The 21,267-nt window shown below is 33.1% G+C and overlaps 2 protein-coding genes across 3 annotated transcripts in view; one reads left to right on the top strand and one right to left on the bottom strand.

The window, feature by feature from the left end:
• Positions 1-12,750, top strand: part of Alp4 (Alkaline phosphatase 4) — a 29,263-nt gene extending 16,513 nt beyond the window's left edge. The window contains exons 2-4 of the mRNA XM_075292046.1: positions 10,717-10,958; positions 11,190-11,873; positions 11,943-12,750. Coding sequence (XP_075148161.1) covers positions 10,717-10,958; positions 11,190-11,873; positions 11,943-12,590 — 1,574 coding nt within the window. The 3' untranslated portion in view covers positions 12,591-12,750. The remainder of the gene's footprint in view (positions 1-10,716; positions 10,959-11,189; positions 11,874-11,942) is intronic.
• A 3,796-nt stretch (positions 12,751-16,546) lies between these two features.
• Chchd3 (Coiled-coil-helix-coiled-coil-helix domain containing 3) lies at positions 16,547-20,419 on the bottom strand. Of its 2 annotated transcripts, none has more exons than XM_075292044.1 (3): positions 20,298-20,419; positions 20,064-20,207; positions 16,547-17,449 (listed from the first exon to the last, which is right to left on the bottom strand). In XM_075292044.1, the coding sequence occupies exons 2-3, from the start codon at positions 20,182-20,184 to the stop codon at positions 16,914-16,916; spliced, it is 657 nt and encodes a 218-aa protein (XP_075148159.1). In that variant the 5' UTR covers positions 20,185-20,207; positions 20,298-20,419; the 3' UTR covers positions 16,547-16,913. The 2 variants fall into 2 exon arrangements, with proteins under 2 accessions (XP_075148159.1, XP_075148160.1); XM_075292045.1 differs by having other exon boundaries at positions 20,276-20,404.
• Between the last annotated feature and the right edge of the window lie 848 nt (positions 20,420-21,267).

Raw genomic sequence — 21,267 nt, 5'->3', positions numbered from 1 at the left:
AATCGACTCAGAATTTCATCACGACCCAGAATATATATTCTTTATGGGGTCTTAGACAAATTTTTCGATTTGTTACAAACGGCATCACAAAGTTGATATACTACAAAGTTAATATATTATCCTATGATGGAGGTTTGATTGGTCTAAAATGCTATAAAGATCAAAATATTTCCTTCGAGTATAAGCCAATAATTAAACCAAACTATTTCCATACAAAAAATGCATATAAAAACGTACTTATTTTTCTGTTATATCATTTTCAGCGTAAAATATTCAAAAAGGCACGTTACGGCTACTATTTGTAAGGGGATAAACCCATTAACAACTGTTACCTTATTAACATTTATATTGTTCCTTCTGTCAATCACTAAAAACAGAATGAGTTACTACTAAATATACTACTTATAATATTAATAACATATTGGCGATTATAAACGACTTACTAAGAAAATTAAGAAAAAAATGTGTACAAATATTTGCTATACCATAACTAGCTTTAGTGCATCTGGGCTTAATTGTTAAAAAAAAAGTTTGACATTTTTGCGTTTCATATTGAAAATCAAGTACCTTTAAATAAATTATTAAAGAGAAACACAAAACAAAACGGGTCATAGTACTACAGTCGGGAGCAAAACCCCACTGTAGCACTATGACCACACGCAGAGAAGGAATACGATCACCCCAAACATGTTTTAAGAGCAAAATATTATTTTTGGAGGTTTCCATGGAACATCTCGAAAATGTTCTTTTCTCGGCAAACATATACATGGTGGCCGAAATCAGATACATAATTTTCGAGAAAATAACATTTTTGCGACAAATATGTTACATCTTCTTCGTCCAAAAATAACATTTTGCTCTTGAAACAGGTTTGAAGTGATCATATTCCTTCTTTGGGTGCACTTAGGTTTATCCTTTATTTGCTTAATAGAAACCGTCTATTGAGTCCAATTGCTACAAAATTTATTTAATTTATACTTTATTTCCTGATAAACGAAACTGTACATTCAGATAAATTATATACCTATACTAATTCATTTATGAAAATAAAATAAAAATAAGACTGAATCCAGTTGTGCACTTTATGCATTATACATTAAAATCAAATGTCTTAGTATTTAACATAGCCCATAATCCTTTATTTCTAAATATGGTTTTAACTCGTCTTGACATACTTCTACTAAGTTTATTATTTCTTTTGGAATATCCGACTAATTGTGCTGAACTTGGCTATAGATCTCATCGCGATTTGTTGGTGCTCTTTGGTTCGGCTCTCAAGCACCTTTTAACCAGAGACCATAAATTCTCAATGGGATTGAAATCGGGTCTTTGTGGTAGCCTTTTAAGCATTTAAGAACTGTGCTCCGACAACCATTTCTTTACTATTTTGTAAGTATTGTTTGGGTTTGCGTCTTTTTGAAAACCAACTTGATCCTATGTAGGCGCAAACCTCCACAAACTCAGGCAAATTTGATTGCACAATATCAAGGTAGTCCCCTTTTTCATGATTCCTTATCACTAACCAACGGCCAAGTGTGTCACCATCCTCATAGCATGAAGCTTCCCCTCTATGTTCTACGGTTTGTGTGATGTGGTGTTTTTTGGAGACTTTGTCATTGCCAGGTAAATACCAGTAATATTCGGAGGTCGTTACCAGTAATGTTTCATTGCATTAGATTGAAAACTACTAGTTTTGTTTCATCTGATCATTTAACTTATTTCCAGTCATCACACTGAAAAAAAGCATGCCCAATTCCAAAGATTTTGTCTTTACTTTAAAAATTTTGGTATTGATTCCGAGCCAAAGAAGCGGAGAATACAAGTAAGGATACTTTTAAGACACAATTCTCTTTTAAATTTGGGTTTTGTGTACTTGCTTCTAGGAAGCAAATTTTAATTTTTCGCTTTTTCAGCTTTTTTTCTTCATATGGTATCAAAGTCCTTTAATCTCCGTGGGCCTTACTAGACATTTTCTATTAAAGATTGCAAAAAGTGAAAACATGCACTCGGTTTTGAAAATTTTATTTTGACCAAGTTTTGATATAATTACCTCTCGATTGTTGTTCATGAGCGTTTAAGAGCATTAACAGCATTTTTCATCCGATTTGCCAGATATTTGAAATCCGGAAATCATGGAACGGATACGCTTGCAATCATGCACACAGAAAAAAGTATGTAACACCTTTTAGTATACCGATCGTCTTAGAATTAAATTCAGAGTCGATTTAGCGATGTCCGTCCGTCTGTCTGTTGATGTATTTTTGTGTGGAGCTCGCAGTTTAAGTTCGATCGTCCTCACATTTGGCATAAGGTCATTTTTCGGCTCAAAGACGATCCCTATTAATTTTGGAAAAAATTTGTTCATATTTTGATATAACTGCCATATATCAGATATGGAAAATGCAGTACTATAGTACTTTTTTCAATACCTTTTCACCCTGGTCAGTACCGTAGTACCCCCGCAAATGATTTAGTACTTTTTGTGTAGACATTTTTGTGCCGATATCAGATTTATGGTACAATAGTTTTGAAAAAAAATTAATATTTTGAGAAAGTCTTTAACAAATTTATTTGCTAATAGTCTTTTACAAATTTGGCAAAACATACAAGTTCATCCGGGAAGAAAATCTCGATTTTTTAAAAGCCGATTTTATTGACGTTCAAGAATATTTTAGTCGAAAAAAGCATGTGATTCTATATTACGCTTCCACACGAACACTTTCTAGATAAGAAGTTATCGATCGCGTACTTGAGACACAAACAATTCTTTTGGGAAACTTTGTCAACATTTTATTTTGGTAGAAAATTTCGTCAAACTTTTATTTTTATAGAAAATGTTGTCAAATTTTTATTTCTATAGAATTTTTTTGTCAAAATTTTATTTCTATAGAAAATTTTGTCAAAATTTTATTTCTATAGAAAATTTTGTCAAAATTTTATTTTCTATAGAAAGTTTTGTCAAAATTTTATTTCTATAGAAAATTTTGTCAAAATTTTATTTCTATAGAAAATTTTGTCAAAATTTTATTTTCTATAGAAAGTTTTGTCAAAATTTTATTTCTATAGAAAATTTTGTCAAAATTTTATTTCTATAGAAAATTTTGTCAAAATTTTATTTCTATAGAAAATTTTGTCAAAATTTTATTTCTATAGAAAATTTTGTCAAAATTTTATTTCTATAGAAAATTTTGTCAAAATTTTATTTTCTATAGAAAATTTTGTCAAAATTTTATTTTCTATAGAAAGTTTTGTCAAAATTTTATTTCTATAGAAAATTTTGTCAAAATTTTATTTCTATAGAAAATTTTGTCAAAATTTTATTTCTATAGAAAATTTTGTCAAAATTTTATTTCTATAGAAAATTTTGTCAAAATTTTATTTCTATAGAAAATTTTGTCAAAATTTTATTTCTATAGAAAATGTTGTCAAAATTTTATTTTCTATAGAAAATTTTGTCAAAATTTTATTTTCTATAGAAAATTTTGTCAAAATTTTATTTTCTATAGAAAATTTTGTCAAAATTTTATTTCTATAGAAAATTTTGTCAAAATTTTATTTCCATAGAAAATTTTGTCAAAATTTTATTTCTATAGAAAATTTTGTCAAAATTTTATTTCTATAGAAAATTTTGTCAAAATTTTATTTCTATAGAAAATTTTGTCAAAATTTTATTTCTATAGAAAATTTTGTCAAAATTTTATTTCTATAGAAAATTTTGTCAAAATTTTATTTTCTATAGAAAGTTTTGTCAAAATTTTATTTCTATAGAAAATTTTGTCAAAATTTTATTTCTATAGAAAATTTTGTCAAAATTTTATTTCTATAGAAAATTTTGTCAAAATTTTATTTCTATAGAAAATTTTGTCAAAATTTTATTTCTATAGAAAATTTTGTCAAAATTTTATTTCTATAGAAAATTTTGTCAAAATTTTATTTCTATAGAAAATTTTGTCAAAATTTTATTTCTATAGAAAATTTTGTCAAAATTTTATTTCTATAGAAAATTTTGTCAAAATTTTATTTCTATAGAAAATTTTGTCAAAATTTTATTTCTATAGAAAATTTTGTCAAAATTTTATTTCTATAGAAAATGTTGTCAAAATTTTATTTTCTATAGAAAATTTTGTCAAATTTTTTTTCTATAGAACATTTGGTCAAAATTTTATTCCTGTTGTCAAAATTTTATTTCTATAGAAAATTTTGTCAAAATGTTATTTCTGTAGAACATTTTGTCAAAAGTTTATTTCTATAGGTAATTTTGTCACAATTTTATTTCTATACAAAATTTTATTTCTATGGAAAATTTTGTCAAAATTTTATTTCTATAGAAAATTTTGAAAAAATTTTATTTCGGTAGAATATTTCGCCAAAATTTTATTTCTATAGATTTTTTTTCTATAGAACATTTTGTCAAAATTTTATTCCTGTTGTCAAAATTTTATTTCTATAGAAAGTTTTGTCAAAATTTTATTTCTATAGAAAATTTTGTCAAAAGTTTATTTCTATAGGTAATTTTGTCACAATTTTATTTCTATACAAAATTTTATTTCTATGGAAAATTTTGTCAAAATTTTATTTCTATAGACAATTTTGTCAAAATTTTATTTCTATAGAAAATTTTGTCAAGTTTATTTTTATAGATAATTTTATCAAAATTTTATTTCTATAGAAAATTTTTGCAAAATTTTATTTCTATAGAAATTTTTTGCAAAATTTTATTTCTGTGGAAATATTTGTGAAAATTTTATTTCTATTGAAAATTTTGTCAATTTTATCAAGAATTTATTTTCATGATTACAATACTACGGTAGTCTTTGTAAGCCGGTATAAAACTAAAAACAAAAAATTATTTAAAATTAAATTAAATTAAATTGTATTTCCTTTTAAATTCAGTCTAAAGGAGCTCTTGACAATAATCTTCCAATGGAATTTTTGTTGAAACTTAATGAAAATAACTTTTTCGCTCAAAAAATGCCTTTTTTTGTACTTTCTTAAAAAATGTATTTTCCATCCCTGCCTTATATATTTATAACCGAAAAATTCAGATTTGCGAGATTTTATGCAATGGCTTTAGATTTAAATATTTGCAATATTTTTTACTAACTTTGTGCTCCGTCCCGGGCATTAACCGATTTAAATTTTGAGTCTAGGAATTTTGTAAAAGTCTAAACAAATTGTCCAAACCTGTTAATATTTAAATATTTGTATATGAGAATATAAACTTCCCAATAAATTTTGAAGGAGTTAAGATGGTATCAAAAATATTGATATACATAGTGGTGAAGGGTATAATATAGTCGGCCCCGTCCCCGACTTAAAGACTTTCCTTACTTGTTGTTAACTAAAAATGTCCAATTACACTAAAAAAAAGCATACTCGGTTCCAATGATTTTGTCTTTATTTTAAAAAATTTGGTATTGATTCCGAGCCAAAGAAGCAGAGAATACAAGTAAGGATACTTTTAAGACACAATTCTCTTTTAAATTTAAGTTTTGTGTACTTGCTTCTAGGAAGCAAATTTTAATTTTTCGCTTTCTCAGCTTTTTTTCTTCATATGCTATCAAAGTCCTTTAAACGCGAGTTAACGGCAACTTTATTTTCCAAATTAGGACTCGACTTCCAGTAGAAATTATGCTATGTTTGAAGTAAAAAACTTCTTTAAAATAAAGTTTTGAAAAACATGTCCTATATTTGAACGATTTTTGCTTTGTAGTCAAGATGCAAAAAGACAACAAATTTAAAGACAATTTCTTTAAATTTAAAGAATTTTTCTGAATTATTAAAGTCAAGTTGACCTTAGCCTATAAATTTTTCCTTTCAAATCACTTAATTATAAGGACAATACGACTTCATTGAAAAGTTTATCGACTTTTGGACAAGGAAAATAACTTTATTTTAGAGAAATGCGTCTTCTATGTTAAGCAAAATTTGTATTCGTATTTTAAAGACATGAAATCTTTGACCTCACGACAATATTTTTTTCAGTGTAGGCGAATTAATTTAGATTAAATGTAAAATACATAATTTATGGTGTACAGAATATGTTATTACGTTTTTTTTACTTTAATTACCCATTGTGCTTTGGCTAAATGAAAACGATTAATCATACAAAGCACGTGATCACAATAGACTGAAGGGTAGACAAGTTCAATGCACATAACTGATGGACGTAAACAAAAAACTACAAAATAAATTTCAACTATATTCTCATACGATTTTTGAAATTTTATAAAGCCTATATTCAAATTGTAATAAGAAGCATATGGCTAATCTTTACGGAAGTGAGGGAAACAGTGACAAAGTTGTAATTTAAAGTAATTTTTTATTATTACATATCACATTTTTCGTTCGTTGGAAGATGTCACAAGTCATTGTTCCGTGTTCTTGAATTTCTACAAATCATATCGCAAATTTTTGGGAGTCACCAAGGTGTAATATACAGCTACACATTATTAAATGTACTAATGGTGGAACTTTTTCGGTGTAGTACTGGATAACCAAGCCAAGACGGATTAAAAGAGAACACAAAACACATTTATTGAAGCAAATATGAAAATTTAAAAACATGTCGTCAGTTGTTCGAATGAAAGCAAATTAATGTGTGTTGTTTTACATGAACACGAAAAAAATTAATTCTTTCCTCCCAAACGAAATTTAAGACAAACAACCATTTTTGTCGAAATCAGAAAAACATGTATATGGGAGCTATATCTAAATCTGAACCGATTTCAATCAAATTTTGCACACATGACTATATACCAATTGTACTCCTTGTGCAAAATTTCAAGCTAATCGGGATAAAACTCCATATAAGTGCATATCGGGCGAAAGATATATATGGGAGCTATATCTAAATCTGAATCGATTTCAACCAAATTTGGCACACATAGCTACAATCTACTCCCTGTGCAAAATTTCAACCAAATTGGACCAAAACTCTGGCTTTTAGGACCATATTAGTCCATATCGGGCGAAAGATATATGGGAGCTATATCTAAATCTGAACCGATTTCAATCAAATCTTGCATACTTGACTATACTACTAATTGTACTCCATGTGCAAAATTTCAACCAAATTGGGCCAAACCTCTGGCTTTTACGACCATATTAGTCCATATCGGGCGAAAGATATATATGGGAGCTATATCTAAATCTGAACCGATTTCAAGCAAATTTTGCACACTTGATTATACGACTAAGTGTTATGTTTGTACAAAATTTCAAGCAAATCGGTATAAAACTCTGGCTGCTGGGTCCATATTAGTGCATATCGGGCGAAAGATATATATGTGAGCTATATCTAAATCTGAACCCATCAATAGGGTTCTATTCTGACCAAAATTAGGAACATGTGCCAAATTTGAAGGCGATTGGACTTAAATTGCGACCTTGACTTTGATCACAAAAATGTGTTCACAGACAGACGGACGGACAGACGGACATGGTTATATCGACTCAGGGACCCACCCTGAGCATTATTGCCAAAGACACCATGTGCCTATCTCGTCTCCTTCTAGGTGTTACAAACATATGCACTAACTTATAATACCCTGTTCCACAGTGTGGCGCAGGGTATAAAAAGTAAAATGTTTTATAGAACGAATGAACTACTTTGTGGGAAAATTGAACTAATCATACTCCACATTTTGAGATATCCACATAACGTTGTTAAAACCAGAAAAATTTAATACACCAGGGCATTAAATATTTTTTATTTAATGACAATTACACTAGTTTACACAGAAAATGTAGACTTGATGAAAGTCAAATTTTCTTATGTATTTTGATCTGCTGAAATCGAAAAAAATTGTTTAAAAATTTTGTATGGAACAGTTTTTGGGATAGCTCTTTTTTCACTAAACAAATTATATCTCGAGTTAGAAATGTCCGATGTTGATACTTAAATGAAAGGTATTAAGATGACAAATAATCGTGTGTAATTGGATCCGTGATAAGATAAGTGGTTCAAATATCGATGCGAAAAAGCAAAATTTTCAAAAAAAAATAAATGATCTCAAATCAAAAAAAAATAAATGATCTCAAAAATAAATGATCTCAAATACCTTTCACAATCGGACATTTCTAAATCGAGATATAATTTGTTTAGTGAAAATAACGGGATATCTCAAAAACTGTTCCATAAAAAAAATTAACATTTTTTTTCGAATTCAAAAGATCAAAATACATAAGAAAAGTCGCCTCTTATCAAGAGTACAAGAAATTTTTTTTCTGTTAACTAGACTTGATGAAAGTCAAATTTTCTTATGTATTTTGATCTGCTGAAATCGAAAAAAATTGTTTAAAAATTTTGTATGGAACAGTTTTTGGGATAGCTCTTTTTTCACTAAACAAATTATATCTCGAGTTAGAAATGTCCGATGTTGATACTTAAATGAAAGGTATTAAGATGACAAATAATCGTGTGTAATTGGATCCGTGATAAGATAAGTGGTTGAAATATCGATGCGAAAAAGCAAAATTTTCAAAAAAAAATAAATGATCTCAAATCATGCAAATATGAGCCACTCACCCACACAAATATGCATTTCTCTGTGGCCGTGGGGCATTTTTGTGTGGGTGAGTTGCTCATATTTGCATGATTTTACATCGGATTTGTTCACTCAGTTGCTTAACAGGTTGGCTGATAAGTCCCCGGTCTAACAAAGAAAAACACATTTTTTTATCAAAATTCGTTTTTATTATTCAACATAGTTCCCTTCAAGAGCGATACAACGATTATAACGACCTTCCAATTTTTTGATACCATTTTGATAGTAGTCCTTCGGTCTCAGTTTCGGCGATCACCTCTTCATTGCAGCCAAATTTTTTCCCTTCGAGCATCCTTTTGAGGTCTGAGAACAAGAAAAAGTTGCTGGGGGCCAGATCTGGAGAATTCGAAACCCAATTCATGAATTTTTGCCATCGTTCTCAATGACTTGTGGCACGGTGTGTTGTCTTGCGATTTCGACTTTCAAACGCTCCAATAACGCCATATAATAGTCACTGTTGATGGTTTTTCCCTTTTCAAGATAATCGATAAAAAATATTCCATGCGCATCCCAAAAAACAGAGGCCATTACTTTGCCAGCGGATTTTGAGTCTTTCCACGCTTCGGAGACGGTTCACCGGTCGCTGTCCACTCAGCTGACTGTCGATTGGACTTAGGAGTGTAGTGATGGAGCCATGTTTCATCCATTGTCACATATCGACGGAAAAACTCGGGTGTATTACGAGTTAACAGCTGCAAACACCGCTCAGAATTATCAACACGTTGTTGTTTTTGGTCAAATGTGAGCTCGCGCGGCACCCATTTTGCACAGAGCTTCCGCATATCCAAATATTGATGAATGATATGACCAACACGTTCCTTTGATATCTTTAAGGCTTCTGCTATCTCAATCAACTTCATTTTACGGTCATTCAAAATCATTTTGTGGATTTTTTTGATGTTTTCGTCGGTAACCACCTCTTTCGAGCGTCCACTGCGTTCACCGTCCTCCGTGCTCATTTCACCACGCTTGAATTTTGCATACCAATCAATTATTGTTGATTTCCCTGGGGCAGAGTCCGGAAACTCATTATCAAGCCAAGTTTTTGCTTCCACCGTATTTGTTCCCTTCAGAAAACAGTTTTTTATCAAAACACGAAATTCCTTTTTTTTCACAATAACAAAAGTTGCTTCACAAAAGACGCTCTATCTCTCAAACTAATTGACTTCAATTTTTTTTGGTACTATATAAAAATAATATGCATTTAATACTGGCGACACCATCTATGTGTCAGACCGGGGACTTATCAGCCAACCTGTTATAACTTTGCCATTTTTCGGTAGTTTTTCTTCTAGTTGGTCTTATTACTTACGTTAGAGTATCATCTATTTTGAATGGTTTATACTTTTCTGGCGGAAAAAGTCTATTGTAAAATATGTTTTTTTTTTTTGAAAATTTGGCCTTTAGGCATCGATATTTTTGGAACCACTTAACTTATCACAGATCTAATTATAAACGATTATTCGTCATTTTAATACCTTTCACAATCGGACATTTCTAAATCGAGATATAATTTGTTTAGTGAAAATAACGGGATATCTCAAAAACTGTTCCATAAAAAAAAAATTAACATTTTTTTTCGAATTCAAAAGATCAAAATACATAAGAAAAGTCGCCTCTTATCAAGAGTACAAGAAATTTTTTTTCTGTTTACTAGTGTTATCCATTAAAAATGAATTTGAAGTTGTTCGAATGGTAATGAGATTAGTAGTTCAACCAATCTTACAATCAAAAATAAATTTTGATTCAAATTTTCTGAGCTAAATTTTCGTAAAATTAGTATAGCAGCTTGAAATTGATAGATAGTAGGTGAAAGGTTAAACATTTTGGCAAAAAATACGACAATTAATAATACATTTTTTCCGATTTAAACCGACATTTTGAATTAATTGGCATCTAAATTTAGTCGAGATGAGTCGACATATTCGGCGGCGGCGTCGACTGGCGAAAAATGCTCGGCCGCGCTACTTGGCGGCTTCATTCTCAGATCATGACGATTTTAATAAAATTTAATTACTAGTAAATACTTTTTTTTTTGCAATAAACATAAGTTAAATTTAGCGTTACGGATTTTTTTTCTGTGTAATAACAAACACCAATTGATGTTTTGTTATGACATTGTTCATTAAGCTTTCTATTTAAATTAATACATTTTTATACTTTTCAGATATGAAATATTGGTATAATGTGGCCGAGAAACAATTGGGAAAAACGATAAAGAATGCCAAGAAAAATCATGAGGATGGATACAGACGTAAAGCAAAAAATATCATCATTTTTATAGGTGATGGTATGGGTCTCACAACTATAACGGCTGGACGCATCTATAAAGGACAGTATTTGAAACATGGCTATGGCGAAGAAGAAAAATTATCTTTTGATGAGTTTCCCTTTACAGGTTTATCAAAGGTAAGCAAGATTTTAAACAATATTTTTATGATGATCTCAGTTGAAATACAGTAAAACCTCTTAAAAGTGGACACTCACAGTCCCCTACATTTTGTCTATATTTGGGAGGTATCCAAGTATGAGAGGATAATTGTAATGAGATTATATGTCAAACGTCCCACTGTCCACTTTTAAGAGTGTTCAAGTTTCTAATAAGAAGATTTCCCCTAAAATTCAATTTTTTCTCTACAGACATATAATGTGGACAAACAAGTTCCTGATTCGGCGGGTACTGCCACAGCTATGTTCTGTGGTACGAAATCCGACTCTGGTGCTATTGGTATGGATACAACACGCAGCAAAACAAATGCCAAACAAGGAAGTTTAACTTCAATTATGGATTGGGCTCAAGCTGTAGGCAAACGTACTGGCATTGTCACAACAACTCGCATCACTCATGCTACACCAGCTGCCACATACGCGCGCGTATATCATAGAGATTGGGAATGCGATTCCAAGGTACCGCCCGAAGCACAAGGTATTCACAAGGATATTGCTCGACAATTGGTGGAAAATGCTCCAGGCAATCAGTTTAATGTAATTCTGGGTGGAGGTCTAAGCCCCTTGGGTGCTACAAATCAAAATGAAATATCTACTGTGAATTGGGAGGGTGGTACCGAAAAAGTTTGTAGTCGCACAGATGGTTTAAATTTAACACAAAAATGGTTAGAAAATGGAAAAGTTGACAATGATAAACGTGTGTTTGTTCAAAATGCTGAGGAATTGGAAGAAGTTGATTTCAAAAAAATAAATCGCCTGTTGGGCTTATTCCGCAACAATCACATTAGCTATGCCCTAGCGAAGGAGAAAGGAGAACCTTCATTAAAAGAAATGACAGAGGCAGCCATTGAGGTCTTGGATCGTAAAGATTCTAATGTAAGTGCTTGGAGCTAAACAATTTATTTATTTATTTTAATATTTTGCTGTATTGTGCGTCTCCCCTAGGGTTATGTCCTTATGGTAGAAGGTGGACGCATAGATCAGGCCCATCATCAAAATTATGCTCATGCCGCTATGCATGAGGTCTATGAGTTTGATAGGGCCATAGAGGCTGCTTTGGAGAAGACAAATGCCGATGAAACCCTAATCATAGTTACGGCCGATCATTCACATTCCGTCACCCTCAATGGATATCCGAGTAGAGGCAACGATATTTTAGGTTTTGCCAACAAACCTACAGATCCTATGGTCTATGAGACAATTATGTATGCCAATGGTCCTGGATTCTATGACCACTTAGCAAACGATACATCATTGGGCAATAATCCCATTAGTTTTTGGAAGAATTTTTCATTGATAACCCAAGAGGAACGTCAATCGCCTACTTATCGACATATGTCAACGGTACCTTTGAAAGATGAAACACATGGTGGGGAAGATGTCATTGTGTTTGCCAATGGTCCTGGTTCGAGTTTGGTGCGTGGCGTTTTCGAACAAAACTATTTGGCATATGTTATGAGTTATGCTGGTTGTATGGGTCCTGCCAAGGATTTCGATGAGACATGTAAGATCAGAGGTACCAGTTCTGCTGCAACATCCGTTCCTCTGTTGATACTTCTATTAGCGGTATCTTTGGTCCATCTGCTTAAATAAATTGTAATGTGTTTTTTTGTTTTGTTATTTGTAATTATAAATATGTTGAAATTTTTATTGATTGTTAATGTAAATATTACGCTGTACATATTTGGATATATCCATATGTTGTAATTGTTAAAGTTACTATTAAATTTATAAATTTAGCCTAATTAGGTAATATTTGAAGTTTTATGAGTGAGTTTGTAATATGACATACATGCTGTACCTTTTTGTCTTTCTGTTTTCGTTTTAAATGGAGAGTAGAAAATTAAATACCTTACTCGCAACACAAAACAGTCAGCAATAATTACTACAATCAGCAACAACAATAATAGGTTTGTATGAGTACTTTTCTAGTAAAATCCATTAATACACTTTGGGATCGCGTTGGACAGTCCGTACACTCAAAAAAACAAGTTTACTTGAATCCGAAGATTTTAACCATCCCATAAGTATGTTCATATTGATTCCGAACCAAAGATGCGACTTCTTTAAAATGAAGACATTTTTAGCGATATATATGGCCTTAAATCTAAGACCAATGAATTTAAAATTGGGATACAGATCTCATTTATCGAATTTACATTATATTTTTGAGATATATTAGTAAAGCAATTAAGGTAGAAATAAATACCAGTTTAGAAATCCAAATATAAAACATTTTATAAATTAAAAAATGTTTTCTTAATACAAAAAGAAAATTTAAACCAGATATGCAAAAAATACCAGTATATTTACATTTTCGGGCAAATCGGGTAAAAACTACGGTTTCTAGAAACCCAAGGAGTTAAATCGGGAGATCTGTCTATATGGGGACTATACTAAAACATGGCTCGATATACACCATATTTGGCTGACATATTTGTGGTCCTAAAATACCTAGGTTTCCAATTTTAGGCAAAGTGGATAAAAACTACAGATTCTAGCAGCCCAAGAAATAAATTCGGGAGTTAAAGGGTGATACGGTCAAAATTTGGTCAATATAAACTTGACGTATTTCTTTCAATTTTGCATTTAAAAAACCCCAACACCCCTCATTTTGAAGGTGTGTGTGTGTAGAATGTTGCTCCTATTTTGATTTTGGAATTCACTCTTCAGTTGTCAAAATGCCGTCCAAGCAAGAAGAGCAGCGTATCAAAATTTTGCTCGCGCATCGCGAAAATCAGAGCTACTCGCACGCAAAGCTGGCAAAATCGCTAAAAGTTGCCAAATCAACCGTTATAAATGTAATTAAAGTGTTTGGGGAACGTTTGTCGACAGCCAGGAAGTCTGGATCGGGGGGAAATCGAAAACCGGAAGCCGCTGAGACGACAAAGAGAGTTGCCGGTAGTTTCAAGCGAAACCCTAACCTCTCTCTCCGAGATGCCGCAAATAAGCTGGGTGTATCGTCTACAACCGTGCATCGAGCCAAAAAACGAGCCGGACTATCGACTTACAAGAAGGTAGTGACTCCAAATCGCGATGATAAACAAAATACGACGGCCAAAGCGCGATCCCCGACGATGCTGACGAAGTTTGACTGCACGGTAATGTACGACGAAACCTAAGTCAAAGTCGACTACAAGCAGCCTCCGGGACAGGAGTTTTATACGGCAAAAGGAAGGGGAAAGGTAGCAGATATTTTCAAGCACATAAAACTGTCAAAGTTCGCAAAGAAATATCTGGTTTGGCAAGCCATCTGTACCTGTGCCTTGAAAAGCAGCATTTTCATAGCTTCCGGGACTGTCAACCAAGAAATGTACGTGAAAGAGTGTTTGAATAAACGTCTGCTGCCTTTCCTGAAGAAACACGGTTGTTCCGTACTGTTTTGGCCGGATTTGGCATCTTGCCATTACGGTAAAAAGACCATGGAGTGGTACGCCGCCAACAACGTGCAGGTGGTTCCCAAGGACAAGAACCCTCCCAATACACCAGAGCTCTGCCCAATTGAGATATACTGGGCTATTGTCAAGCGGAACCTAAAGAAGACCAAAAAAACTGCTAAGGACGAGCGGCAGTTCAAGGCAAACTGGCTTTCTGCGGCGAAGAAGGTGGACAAGGTGGCTGTACAAAATCTGATGGCAGGTGTCAAGCGTGAGGCCCGGCAATTCGGATTTGGAAAAGCGAAAGCCTAACTGAATATTTTTCCTGAATTTTATACTAATTGAACTTGAAAAAGAAATTTAATTTGATTTTTTAAATAAATGATTTCACCGATTTACACGCGTTTTCCCTTGACCAAATTTTGACCGTATCACCCTTTAGATCTATATGGGGGCTATACCAAAACATGGACCAATTCTCACTATTTTCGACACACCTCTTAAAGGTCCCCAAATACCTCTAGAAGTAAAATTTCAGACAAATTGGGTAAAAACTACGACTTTTACAAGCCCAAGAAGTAAAATGGGGAGATCAGTCTATATGGGGGCTATACCAAAACATGGACCGATGCAGACCATTTTCTACACGACTAGTTATGGTCTTAAAATACCTCTAAATTTCTCATTTCGGGCAAATTGGATAAAAACTACGGATTCTACAAGCCAAAGAAGTAAAATCGGGAAATCTGTCTATATGGGGGCTACACCAAAACATGGACCGATACACTCCATTTTCAACACACCAATTTGTGGTCCTAAAATACCTCTTGATTTTCAATTTCAGGCGAATCGGATAGAAAATACACTTTCTAGACGCCCAAGAAGCAAAATCGGGAAATCGGTCCATATGGGGCTATACCAAAATATGGACCGATAGGCACCATTTTCGGTACACTTTTTTATGGTCCTAAAATACCTCTAGATTTCCAATTTCAGGCAAATTGGATAAAAACTACGGTTTTTATAAGCCCAAGACCCCAAATCGGGAGGTCGGTTTATATGGGGACTATATCAAAACTTGGACCGATATAGCCCATCTTCGAACTTGACCTGCCTGCAAACAAAAAACGAATCTGTGCCAAATTTCAGGACGATAGCACCATTATTGAAGGCTGTAGCGTGATTACAACAGACACACAGATAGACGGACATGATTATATCGTCTTTTTCTTTAGGTTTTTGGGTTAGGTGGCAGCCCGATCTATCAGGCTCACTTAGACTATTCAGTCCATTGTGATACCACATTGGTGAACTTCTCTCTTATCACTGAGTGCTGCCCGATTCCATGTTAAGCTTAATGACAAGGGACCTCATTTTTATAGCCGAGTCCGAACATTGCATTGAAACCACTTAGAGAAGCTTTGAAACCCTCAGAAATGTCACCAGCATTACTGAGGTGCGATAATCCACCGCTTCTCTTCCCCTGCTTAATCAAAAGTTGGTCTCCCATCTTTTCGCTACACCTGCTTAATCAAAAGTTTTTATAACAATCCACGAACATTTAGTAGGTATGTTTGTTGGCGATTTTTTTTTTTTTTTTTTGAATTTTGTATTGTACAGATAAATATATTTTTGAAAAATGTTAAAAAAAATTCTAAAAATTTTTTCAGTTCGACCCTATGTTGCAAAAATAATATTTGCATGGTTATTCGAAGGCATATAACATACTAACATCGCGTAACAAATTTCAACCGGATCGGAAGAAATTTACTCCTCCAAGAGTCATTGGAAGTCAAATCTGCCGATCGGTTTGTAGGGGGCCTATTTATAATTATGGACAGATATTGACTAATTTTTTTTCATGGTTATTAGAAGGTACATATCGCGTACCAAATTTCCGCCAAAACGGATGTAATTCGCTCTTCCAAGTTAGAGGCTCCGCAAGTCAAATCTGGGGGACTGTTTATATATGAGGGCATTTGCCATACCCATACGACATACACCAATAACAACTACAATAACTTGTTTCGTTCGGAAGTTAACGTGATTTCAACAAACGGACAGACATCGCTAGATTGACTCAGAATTTCACCACTTCCCAGGTCTGAGAACAATATTTCGATGTGTTACCAATTTGACCCAATCTCATCTTGTGATTAATTCCCAACCAAATTAAAATGTATATATTAAGTTATTTTTATTAAATCACTTTTTCTAGTTTGCATTTTACATGTATCGATCAATCTTCTTTGTTCACTTCTTTCTAAGTTCAACAGAATATTTCAATTATAAATGATACCTCGACAAAACTCAAAATATTTGAAATTTATTTCGAACAAAGAATTACAAAAACAAAAAAACTAAAGAATGCAAGATAATGTATGTGACTTTTGGAGGTATTTATATCATTAATAATAACTAAAAAAATAACGCCGTTTCCAAATCTACAATAAATCACCACTTGTGTAAAGTTTCCTTATTGCATTTTTCGGGAACTGTTTTGCATATTTTCTAATTTTCGAACATTTTAATTCGTCAATTATGCAGCCTTTGCTTTGCCAGTCGCGGGTGCCTTCTTCGCTGCATCGGCTGCTTCTTCGGCATCTAATTTTTTAATACGATTTATATTAACACAATTACGGAAAGCTGCTACTTCTTCGGCACACTTAAGTGTTTCTCCAGGATGGGCCCGATAGCATGCAATCACTTGTGCTTTAAGATCTTGACATGGTGGCAGTTGATGTATGGGTGATGCTGTAGCAAAACGCTTGCGTACATCTTCAACAGCCGTGGAGTATTCCTTCTCCATAATGGCATTTGTTTTCTTTAGAGTTTGTTCCAAATTTGCCATACGTTGTTTCCACATGGCATCATTTTGTTGCAACTCGATTTCTTTTTGACGACGCATATCGCTTGCACTGAATGTTGTACCGGATGGTGCAGCATAAATTACTGGTGGTGGATTTTGATATACAATAGTTGGTGGTGGCGGTGGAGCTGCAGAAGCTTTGGGGGATTTAGCCTCAGGTTGGGGTGGTGGCGGTGCTGACTGCTGGGCTCTGGCATTTTCCTTCGCTGGAAACATATAAGATTTAATTTAATTGTTTTTTAGATTTGTTTTTCCTTAGACTAATGACGATGGTGGATGCTATGATGATTAGATTTGAATGAAGTTGTTACAACACTATGTTCGAATATAGGTTTTAATCTTGAAGTCTTGATACTGAAGTTTGATGGTACGTTGCAAATGGTTTGTTTGTGTTAAAATTTGATAAAGCTGGGTTTTATGTGACATCTGACTTGTGTGAGTTGCGCACAGTAAACTTGGTTTTGAATGGAAATATTTCCTAATATGAAGCTAGATATCATTTCACGTAAGTTTTTATAACCAATATTTTTATCTATGTACAATCCAATGCTATTGTTATGAACAATATTCACTTTAAACTTGACATACTTTGCTCAAATTGAAAAGTAGTTGAAAGGCCCATACCAAAATCAATGTTTTTTTATTTGATACAAATTAGACTATATTAAATATTAAAATTCAGCCTGTGATCCATCAAAATGCCAAGGTCAACAAATATATCCACATCTTTGATAAGAGAGCCACATATATATAGAATCTAAAATCAATATGTGTTGACTTTAAGAGTCGCATATGTTTGCCAACCGATTTCTATTGAAGATGCTGATCAACTAATGCACATACATCTCTCCACCTTGTTTTAAGCATCACAATTTTTAGTTAGTTGTTATCCTAAGTTAATGTCGAGGAACTTAGGAATTATCCTATGTTAATGTCGAGGAACAAGTAATTCCGTTGTGAGACTATTAGCTCTTGAAATATGAGCAATATATATAGAGGGTGACTGTTATTAAATGGAACAATGTAAAACGCTATATATTTATTTTCTTTTTATATTGTTCAAAAATGAAGCAAGGAACCTCCTGTTTAAGCCATTCTTGGTTGAGGCTTGCTGAGTCTTGTTAGAATGTCACTGGTCTGCGGCCGAAATTTTTGTCTGTCTATTCTCCCGATACTATTCGTCCGTTTTTCCGATAATATTCGGTCGATGAATACCAGTGGGGAGTGCCCATCGGCCATTACGGCGGTCCACACAATTATCGATCGTTGGCGTTTGTGTGTTGGTGGCCCATCGAAGGCGTACATTTCCAGCTGACCTCTTTGCAAAGTAAATCCGATAATTTTATTCATTCACAAACTGCTCAATTTGGAATGACTTCTCATCGGAAAAATCCAAATTCGGTAACTGACCACTTTCTTGCAAGCGAAACAGAATTTTTATTGTGCATCGGTGAGCTCTTGTATTATTTGAAACATCAATGCCTATAGTTTAAGTTAATTTTTAATATGTGTAACATCCGTTCCGACACATAGACATAGACTATTCAGGTCATTGTGATACCACAGTGGTGTCCTTATCAAAGAGTGCTGTTTGATTCTATGTTTAAGTCATTGACATCCGGCCCCGCAAACAACGAACAAGTTTTATTATTATTATCTTTTTCTACCATTGCGGTGTGCATTACGATCAAATCGAACCCACTGTTTGGATCATTTCTCTTGTTAGCACGGTGTTTTTCGTCTATTTTTTGGGAGCGATGTAACACTGCTGATATCACGGTAACGAACAATGGTAGGAGAAACCAAAGATTTATTCAAATATAAATGCTGGAGGGTTCTAACGGTAGCAAATTGTAGCAAATAAAAAGCTGTCATGCTTGAATTTCATCACGAATAACTTTGTTTCTGGATGCTATAGATACATAGAGAACAATGTACAAGCATAAAGTCAGATAACCACACAATTCGTGTTTAAGAATACTTCTAATGAGATATACTACATCTACCTATCAAATTTCAGTTAATATGCCGCTTACGTGCCCAGCTTAATATCCGATCGAAACAAATTTTATGTTCTTAGACACAAAATTAAAATTGGCTCACTCATCTATGATCTTATGAACACATGCTTTATCTAATGAAATTATAGAGGTCCACAACACGACTCTATGTTTCTTCTCTCAATATACCATTCACTTTCATTTGGAAAGGGATAATTAATAAATCACCTGATAAACTGCTTTATTGTAAACTATACCCGTGGGTTCATATAAAATGCTTATTATCACAAGTCAGATAAAGTTTTACGAGGAACGGATCCAAATATATGGTACCATTGAACTGAATGTAAGCAAATAAATAATTTTTTGATACAAATATACCAAACGATGGTTTCGCAACTTTTGTATGCTCACTATTCCATATATACCCCTCGATGAAATAATAAAGAAGAAAATAGGCTACCCAGCTTTTTATTATAGTTTTCCAGTATTCCAGCGAAAATCCAAAAATTTGACAACCACAGCTGTGGTCCTCAATCAAACATAAAAACTCCGGCAAGCACCACATCTATATGCATTATTCGCTAATGCAATTCTATCAATGCATACACATGACGTCATAAATTAAACATTGTTATGGAACCATTTGTTTATCCTCTACACATAATGTGTTAAAAATAATAATTCTGCATTATATTTTCGGTTGCATAACCAAGATAGCCGTTGTCAATTTTTTTTTGTTTGTAGCATATCACGATGCCAATACAATAATTTTTCCAAACGTGTGACTTAATGACGATGAATAGGCTTACGTACATACCTTGTTTAGAGATACCCTTTTTCAGACGATTGACAACATCATCGGAAATATCAATAACACCGGCTGGTGTTGGATTGTCCATAGATACGGAACGCGGTTCCGATGAATGTGCAGCTCCCATTTTTCTGACTTAGTTGTTTATCACTGCAAAAAGTGTTGGATACCATTAACATTGTTTTGTTTATATGCGAAAATTGTTACAATTTATTTACAGGAGAATATATTGTATCAAACCTTTGGAGCTCAGCAGAATCTCCCGTCTCCCAAAAAAAGTTATTGCCAAAAATCCATCAAACGTGAATGTGTCAGAATAACAATATTTTTGACTTTGACATACGCCACTTGCCTATATTGATCACAGGGTGATATGAATGTATATTATTTACCAATAACATGGTGATTATGAATGGCACAATATTTGAGGTTGTGACATTTGACAAACATTTAAAAAATCTCTACTTTCAAATGGAGTGCAAGTTGCAAAACGCGGTTCCAGACGTTGCCCTCAAAAATAGAATTTCGCTCTCCGTATCTAAAAGGACACCGAAGAAAAACTTATGCATAGACCATGCCAGCATTTCAAAGTTCCATTTCATCCTCATCGCTACCACAGACTCGTAAGTGACACTACAACAATCGTCAACTATGATGGGGGAAGTGATGGAAGTGCTTTTAAAGTTGTTCCTCTGGAAGAACTTCCAAATTTTTTTGCTGGGCAATTAATAAATGAGGCCTCTATGGTCAAAAATTAAGTTATTATGGGAAAATTTTTCAAAATCGGGAGAAACATATATATGGGAGTTATATATAAATCTGAACCGATTTCGATGAAATTTGGCACATACAATAGGTGCTATAGAAGATTACATTTTGCCAAATTTAGGTACGATCGGTTGATAAATAAGGGTTTTACGGCCAAATTTGCAAAATCGGGCGATACATATATATGGGAGTTATATATAAATCTGAACCGATTTCGATGATTTTTTGCACATATTGTTAGTACTATATAAGATTAGATTAAACCAAGTTTGAATAAGATCGGTAAATAACTTTTTCCCAGCAAAAAAATTGGGTGTTGTTCTAAAGGTACAACTTTAAAAGCACTTCCAAAAATGTCCTCACAAAGTCCATTCTAGAAAATTTTAATATTTTAATAATTGTTGAAAATATGCGATGTGAAATGTTTCAGATAAGCGTTATA

This window comes from Haematobia irritans, chromosome 1 (assembly GCF_050003625.1).
Source record: "Haematobia irritans isolate KBUSLIRL chromosome 1, ASM5000362v1, whole genome shotgun sequence".
NCBI classification, from domain to species: Eukaryota; Metazoa; Arthropoda; class Insecta; order Diptera; family Muscidae; genus Haematobia; species Haematobia irritans.
This window is presented reverse-complemented; position numbering and strand designations above follow the sequence as displayed.

What these genes read in the sequence shown, in the direction of transcription:
- Chchd3 (XM_075292044.1), bottom strand. Translation starts at nt 20,184, where the DNA reads ATGGGAGCTGCACATTCATCGGAACCGCGTTCCGTATCTATGGACAAT. An exon ending in AAAGGGTATCTCTAAACAAG is followed by an intron (nt 17,450 to 20,063) that starts GTATGTACGTAA and finishes ATATGTTTCCAG; the next exon opens with CGAAGGAAAATGCCAGAGCC.